The sequence below is a fragment of the Chenopodium album genome, chromosome 2 (genome assembly GCF_948465745.1).
Source record: "Chenopodium album chromosome 2, dcCheAlbu1.1, whole genome shotgun sequence".
In the NCBI taxonomy this organism is placed as follows: domain Eukaryota; kingdom Viridiplantae; phylum Streptophyta; class Magnoliopsida; order Caryophyllales; family Amaranthaceae; genus Chenopodium; species Chenopodium album.
Genome location: NC_137835.1, coordinates 70,082,713 through 70,091,206, shown reverse-complemented (window position 1 = coordinate 70,091,206; position 8,494 = coordinate 70,082,713). Strand labels below are relative to the sequence as shown.

The 8,494-nt window shown below is 32.7% G+C and overlaps 1 protein-coding gene across 1 annotated transcript; it reads left to right on the top strand.

Moving 5' to 3' along the window:
• The first annotated feature begins 207 nt into the window (after window positions 1–207).
• LOC145586856 (11-beta-hydroxysteroid dehydrogenase 1A-like) lies at window positions 208–6,863 on the top strand. The gene is made up of 6 exons (XM_081643802.1): window positions 208–416; window positions 4,571–4,763; window positions 5,521–5,606; window positions 5,731–5,862; window positions 5,939–6,103; window positions 6,248–6,863. Exons 1-6 carry the CDS (start codon window positions 234–236, stop codon window positions 6,536–6,538), a joined length of 1,050 nt encoding a protein of 349 aa, XP_081499928.1. The 5' UTR covers window positions 208–233; the 3' UTR covers window positions 6,539–6,863.
• Window positions 6,864–8,494: the final 1,631 nt, after the last annotated feature.

Here is an 8,494-nt window from a genome sequence, read left to right as displayed (position 1 = left end):
AAATTAATTACTCGAGTAAATGGCTTTGAACTAGTTTTCAAAAAAAAAAAAAAAATAAATAAATAAATAAAAATAAAAAATACTTTCAACTAGCTACCACGTGTCTTTCTTGTTGCATGAAACCATGACACCAAACTAAAAAGAAAATTGACACGAATTATCAATGCCATTTAGAATTCTACATTATAAGTTTTGGTATAATCAATTTGCACATTTGATACAATTAATTAAAGATGGATTTGATAAACGAAATCTTGAACATAGCAGCTCCACCCTTTATATTCTTCTTTCTTTGTTTCTTTTTACCACTTTTTCAATTTCTCAAGTTCTCCGTTTCTATCTTAAGCTCAATCTACTCCGAAGATGTTGCCGGAAAAGTTGTTATCATCACCGGCGCTTCCTCCGGTATCGGTGAGGTAATTAATTCTAAATCACGACTAATATCTTAATTAGTGTTGCAATCGTAGTTATGATCTGGATCTAGTTAGCCACTAGCCAGTCCTCCTAAGAACCTCCTAGGCTTAATTTTTAATTTTAATTATATTTTTATTTTTTGTTTTTTTAAATCTTTGATTCTTAATTAATTGTCACATTATCTCACTTTATTATAACTAGTATTTCTTTCAACTTAATTGGTTTGGCCCATAGAAAAAATGTGGTTAATCAAGGTTTGGACCGAAATTCTACAAGGGGATGGATGCAACTATGCAAGTAGCCAAGTAGGGTTAGTTATTAGTGAGGATATGTTACTATATGAGTAAATAGTGCAATAATGGCTCAAAGGTATATAGAGCTAACAATTAGGGACATCAAGAGTATCGTAATTATGTAAATCTTGGTTAGTTGTTATGTTGTCCCAAGCAAGGTGAAAATAATTATATTCACCTAGGTGCATGGTGCATCCAAGAGTAATTTTTGCTCATTTAATGATTAAAAGAGCAATAATCATCGAAATAAGTATACACCAATACCCTTATGTGCATGGTGTGCACACAGGTGTACATAACAATCTCTCCAAACAAAGTCGCCCTCTTACTATTCTTATATTTACCATTTCATTTTATTCTATAATACAAACTTATTTGTGCAATGGAGCTACTATATACCCGCTCCGTTTTTAAATGCTGTTTTCACATTTGATGACACAAAACTTTGACCATCAATATCGATCATTAATCACATTTAGTAAAAATTAAAAAAAAAATTAAAAATTAAACATTGTAACAATCTATCTATGTATATATACTAAAATAACAACCGATGATATCATCATTGCCTACGTGTCACTTTTTTATTTAAATTTTTCCCTCTAAAATGTAAGGATGATGTCATATTTTTTCCCTTTTTAAACTACCTTATTTAACGAAAATAAATTCCATTTGAATTTTTAAATTTTAAATTTTGGGTTTTCAACCCATATTATGCTATTTAGTTAATAATATAATTTAATTAAAATACTTAATTAAAAATGAAAATTATACTCTTTTGGGAATTGCATATTAATATTTTATTAGAAATTAGTTAAGAAAAAGGAAGAAGTTATTTTCTTTCAGTACGTGTTAAAAGTCTATAATTCAATTCTTATTTTAAAACCGCGCACAGAGTTAATCTAGTTCAACAACATATTACATGTTCACATTTAATTTATAAATAACATTTTAGCTAAATAAAATATTAAAAATTAAACATTGTAACAAATTCAAGGTTGGTTTTTGAAGTGATGAAATGGAAATGAAAAACCGATCTTATGGGTACGATAATTATTTATAAGAAAAAATAAGGGAAATTCTCTTTGGTAACACTGTCATTTCTACTTTTCTAAGTGGTAAACTGTGAAAAAACTTATTATCATTGGTAAATCTAAACTATTGATTACCAAAGAGAATGACTATTTTATATATAATTCACTAACCATGGTTAATATTAAACCCAAATCCCAAAAAAAAAAAAAATCAAACCCCGTACCACCTTACCTAGCCACCAGCGACAGCAACACCACTGCCGGTGGCTAGGCGCCCAACCCCCGGTCGGCGACGTCTGGACTCCCCCATGCCCGACGCCCAACCTCCCCCACTACCGACGCCCAGCCTCCCCGTCCCCCACCTCCTCTCTTTCCCTTTACCTCGATCCCCCATTTCCCCTACCCGAAAACCCTTAAACCCACCCCAAACCACCGAGAAAACCACTCCTCCTCCCCGAAAAACCTCCTCCCCTGTAAGCCGACCACGGAAACCCTAAATCCCACCCAAAACCATCGGAAAACCCAACCTGTTTTCTGGGTTTGGTTTCGAACCCCAAAACGGGTTTGGGTATTTTCTTGTGTTTTTGGGTGGGTTTAAGGGTTTTCGGCCGGCGAATAGGAGAGATAGGGTGTCGCCGGCCGTGGGGGAGGTTGGGCGTCCGCCGACTGAGCTTGGAGCGCCTGGCCGCCGGCAAAGGAGGGTTTTGGTTTTAATTCTGGGTGGTGGTTGATGATGACGGTTCAGGGGGAGAAGGAGGTTGCGATCTGGGTGGTGGTTGTTGATGACGGTTTAGGGGGAGGGGGAGGCCGGCGAGTCAGCGGATGTGGGGCTGGCGCCACCGTGCCGGCGTGGGTAGGGGCGGGAATGGTGTCTGGTTGGTGGGGTTGATTTTTTTTTTTTAATTTTTTTTTAATAAGTAAAATAATAATAATAATAATAATAATAATAATAATAATAATAATAATAATAATAATAATAATAATAATAATAAAATAAATTAAAAAATAACTAACTATAGTTGAATATTTAACTATACTTTATCACTAATGTTATGGTTAGTTAATATAAAAAGTTTGAGTTTACCAAAGATAATAAAAAATTTTGCAATTCACCATTGAGAAAATTAAATATTACAGTGTTACTAAAGAGAATTTCCCAAAAAATTATATCAAATGGGGTCTTATTAGATTCATAATAATGTGTATTGAATTAATGTAATTTTATAAAAAAATTTAATTCAAACTTAAAGATATTTAGCTATAAAGAACGGTACATACTGACAATGATGATAAGGTGTGTCAAAACCCAATTTGACTATTTAATATAGTGCCACAGGCCTTGTTTGTAATTAGTTGTAGGAAAGGGAAAAAAAACTCTACCACTATGAACACCAGTTACCTCTATTTAAGGCCTCTACTCTTCACCTTTAAAAACAACAATATTACGTAGACCACTAAATATTTAACACTTGGAAATTTTAACCGGTATACTCGATCATAATAATTAGCTAGGGACTATTTAAGAAGGATCCCTTTAAGGTTGGTACCATCATGATCACTGGAACCTTTTAAGGAAGAATGTCCATTGTCGGAAATTGACTTTTAAGAAGAATTCAAGAATATCTAACTAGCTTATTACGGAGTACATAATTGCAAATTTTGGTGTGGCGATTAAAGTAGGATAGGCTGGGGAGCATCATACACATGTCAAAAGAAAAAATGCGGATGCCCTGCACTACAAGAAAATAACCTTTTCGTAGCGATTATTTTAACCTTTAGTATCGATTGTAATTGCAACAAAAAGTTTTCCCAACGAATGGTCATTCGATATAATATCCCCCGTTGCCTTAGCCTTTAGTAGTGGCTTTTAATATCGCTGTGGTTGGCCTCAATAATCGATACGAAAAACTACATCCAATCGTGGTGATTATTGTAGCGATTACAATCGCTATAAATGTTTAACTCATTTTCTGCAAAAAAATAATAATAAATTATGCGTATGATCTTTACAAGATTCGAACATGCAACCTCAAACTCTTATATTAAATGTTTCGCCAATAAGCTATGACATATTTTATGTATTCTTTGTCAAACAATATTTATATATCTAGTGTTGAAAAGGCTTTTCGTATCGATTTTTAGGATTTAGTGGCGATTGTAAATGATACAATTTCTCAAAATTATATAAATGTGTAAAAATAGTGTGGATATGTATTATTATGTTTTCCGTATCGATTTTGTATGGGAAAACCATGGCGATTGTAAAAATGATACGACATCCTTAATTATTTCACAAACATATTTGCATATTGTAGCGAATGTACAATCGCTACGAAATAATCGCTACGAAAAGAGATTTTTCTTGTAGTGCCGGTTTCTCATAGTGATTTGTTTCTCACATGCATTTTTATAAATAAATCAACAATTTTATTCAGCTTTATTCAATTGTGGAGCCCATAATAATGAAAAAGTTGTTGATTTATTCACGAAAATGCCCTTATGAGAAACAGGGAATTTCCCCAAAAAATTCATTTTACTTGTGGCCCGATAACTTAGAAGATCAATAGATAGTTGAGGGGGTACTATTATATGAAAGTGAGAATTTTAAATTCCGTCAAAAGGAGTTTACCTTGTAATTTGGTTTTCGCTTAGTTCTTTAATTAAAAATAAAATAAACCTTAATCAATGCTGTGATAAATAGGAGAGAACAATATTGGGATTCATCCTATAATTATGATCATTTTGATTGAGTTAATTTATCTTTAATTAGTATTTTTTTTTGGGTGAATTAGTGTTGTCTTTAACATGTAATGTACGTGGTATGAGTAGCAATTGGCATATGAGTATGCAAGAAGAGGAGCATGCCTGGTGCTAGCAGCGAGAAGAGAGCAAAGCCTCCGAGATGTAGCCTATATGTGCCTTGAGCTTGGTTCACCAGATTCTATTACAGTTACTGCCGATGTTTCAATTGTTGATGATTGCAAACGAATTGTTGATTCCGCCATATCACATTTCGGAAGGGGTAAGTTGCACTAGCTTTTAATATTTTATATCTATCTTACACTCCTAGCCACCCGATGGGTAATAATATTCTCAATAGGCCAGGTCTTCAAAGGGTGGCTCTAATATAAGAACTCAATAGATGCATCTATTTTGGATAAATCTTCATTTAGCTAAACCAAGCCTACTCCCACGGACAACGTGACTATACCATACAAGCCCTACGTGTTTACAACCTAAAAACAATTGGTAATATATGGAGTAGCACGCCAAACTTATAAGTTGTGCAAAGTGGCGGATCCAGGATTCCAAAGTAGGGGTAGCACTAAACAATAGGGAAAAATAATATAAAGCTACTAGCCTACTAACTTGAGACTTAAAAAAAAAGAGCTAAATTTAAGCTGGTAAGACTACAAGGATACCAGAAAGTTTAAACTTCCTACATAGCAACCACTGAAGCACCTTCAATAATGTTGTCAAGTTAGCATTTTTAATCTTTATAAGCTATTTTACAGAAGGCCTTTTTGTAAACAATTTTTTTTTTTTTTTCGGGGGTAGCACGTGCCCCCCCGAGTCACTACGTGGATCCGCCAACCTTGATCTTCAATGAAGGACAATTATTCTTGACACATATGTATTATTAATTTATTAATTATTATCTTAACAATTTCTCATTATATTATCTATTTGCCATAGAAGTTCACTGTAATTTTATTTCTAAAGATGGCCTAAGATTTCAATTTATTGTGTTGATGATATATTGATTTTGTTAATTGAAGTGGACCATCTGGTGAATAATGCTGGCATTACATCAATTAGCATGCTTGAAGATTATGAAGACATCATTATACCAGCATCCATCATGGTAGATTCTTTCTTTTAGTGCGTAGGACATCCATTTTTCTTTTTCCCGCGTTTAATTTGAAATATACAGAATATGGCATTAGTCATTTAGGTCTCAACTATTATATATTTATCACTATTTGCAGGATATCAATTTTTGGGGTGCTGTATATGTAACTCGTTTTGCAATTCCACACCTTAGAAAAACTGAAGGAAAGATCATTGTCATGTCTTCCTCGGCTGCTTGGTTGCCGACCCCACGAATGAGCATTTACAATGTATGAATTGTCTTCGTCTACAATCAATAAAATACGCGACTTGGTTATAAGTTTAAGGTAATGTTATAATTTTCAGGCAAGCAAAGCAGCAATGATAGCCTTCTATGAGACAATAAGGGTAGAGCTCGGGTCAGATATTCAAATAACTATAGCAACTCCTGGATTTGTAGAGTCTGAAATGACAAAAGGGAAGCACCTTGCACCCGAAGGTTTGATGAATGTGGATGTGAACTTGAGAGATGTAAGATTTTATTGATCTTATTTCTAATTTGTTATTATCAGTAGTAATCATAATCAATTCCAACAATTGATTTTAATGGAAAATAATACAAATAAGGTTATGTAAACTATTTCTTATGTGAGTAACCTTGGTGATTAATCATAGGTGCAAGTGAGTGCATCACCAATAGTCACGGGACAAAGGTGCGCGAAGGCCATAATAAACAGTGCATGTAGGGGTGATAGATATGTGACGGAACCAACATGGTATAGGGTACTAAGCTGGTGGAAAGCATTTACTCCGGAGCTCCTAGACTGGTTTTTCTCGGCGTTCTATCTTATCAAGATTGGTGATTCACCCTTTAATTCATTAAGCAAGATGATATTGGATCTCCCCGGGTTAAGGGCTATGGTTTATCCATCTTCAGTCTACTCACCCGGAGTCAAAACCAAGTAATATGTTACTCTTGTATTGCTTGTTGTGTCTTAATAGTCTAGATAGCCAAAAATATAAAAAACTGTTGGTTCTTTCATCATGGACTTGCAACAATTATACGTTGTATTACATAGTACGAGTACCAAATTACGTATTGGGCTAGTTTATATTATATTACTTGGTTCATTGGATGTCCTACTAAATGCAAGTTATTACTCTAGGAAATAATTATATTATGTACCATAATCTCATACATAAAGTAAGAGTTATTCTTGTACGATCCTTCTCGGCTAGATGTGTGATTTTTTGGCAAAAAGTAAATTGTGCAAGGGACTTTTTATCTTTATTTTTTTGCCCCATACCTAATATTTGGTATAATTTTAATAACTTTGATTATAGATTCCCATTAATATATAAGAAATTATATAGTCGGTTGGGATCATGTTAGATTCATCTAATTGTACATTTTATTAGTGTTAAGTTTTTATAACTTTTTTTTTTTTTTGACAAGGAGTTTTTTACGCTTACAGAAATGGGAATACCGAATATTTACGTTTTTAACACCCATTTTGAAGACAATGGGCAAAAACATAGAGAAAAAGGGAGTACCAGTTACCATACAAAATCAAGCAAAAACAAACTACTTTTTGACAATTTTGCCATACATGAATTTTTTTTTTTTTTTGGGACAAGCCATACATGAATAGTGTTTTTTTTTTTTTTTTTTGGACAAGCCATACATGAATAGTATTATATTGTCGAAATAAGTCATTAAATTGACAATATAAGCTTACGAATTGTTGATATAAGCAATAAAATTTTGGATATTAGTAGTATAAGCTAATAAAGCCCAGTTCACTTCACCTAATTTTTGGTGAAATGAAACTAATTTCACTGAACTGAAATTATTTTTGCTGAAATGAAATTATTTTTACTTATTCTCTTTTATATTTCTTCTTTAGAGTTACTGATTTTTAATGAACTGAAATTATTTGTACTGAACTGAAATAATTTTTTCTAAGCAGAACTTATTTTTACTAAAACAAAACTTATTTTTACTGAACAAAACTTATTATACTGAACAGAAGTTATTTATACTGAGCTGAAATTATTTATACTAAACTAAAATTATTGACATATATAAGCAATTGAAACATCAATATAAGTTATTAAATTATTAATGTGTTAATATGAATTATTAATTAAATTGCTGATTAAAGCCATAAAATTATTGATACAAGTCACTACATTGCCCGAATTTAAACTACAAAATTGTTGATATTGTTAGCAAATAAGGGGTGTAATTGTCTTTTATCAATGCGGAACAAGTCAATATAAAATAAGAACAAGAAAAGCAATAAAGAAGATAAACAAGCACAAGGATTTACGTGGTTAGGTCAAATTAGACCTACATCCATAAGTGAGGGATTCGAGAGCTTCTTCACTATAATGGAGAAATAACGAGAGAATAATACAAGGAGTCCTAAATCTAATAATGGCTCAAAATGTATGATCTAATTGTTCAGCTAAAGGGTCCTTTTATAACATAAGGAAACCTTAATTAAACCCTAAAATTTTTCCCCAAGTATATATAGTCAAATAGTCGTCATAGAAAAGATATAATTTTAGGATATCATCCCTAAAATAATTAAGCTAAAACCGGACCTAAAATTTTGAGATTTCGACTAGGCACTGACGTGCTATATCAAGCACTTCGTCAAGTCTTTGTAAAATGGTCATAATTTTCTCGTTTCTTATCATAATTGAATATTATCATTGGAAAGCTCTTGAACCAAGCTATCACCTCCAACTTGAATCACCTCAAAATCACTTATAGTTTGAGGGATATCTGCATTCAAAGTCAGTCCTACTAGATTTCGAGTCACAAATTAACAGATATAAGCAACAGCATTATCGATATAAATTATTGAACACTTGATCTAAACTATTAAATTGATTATACAAGTCATTAATTTG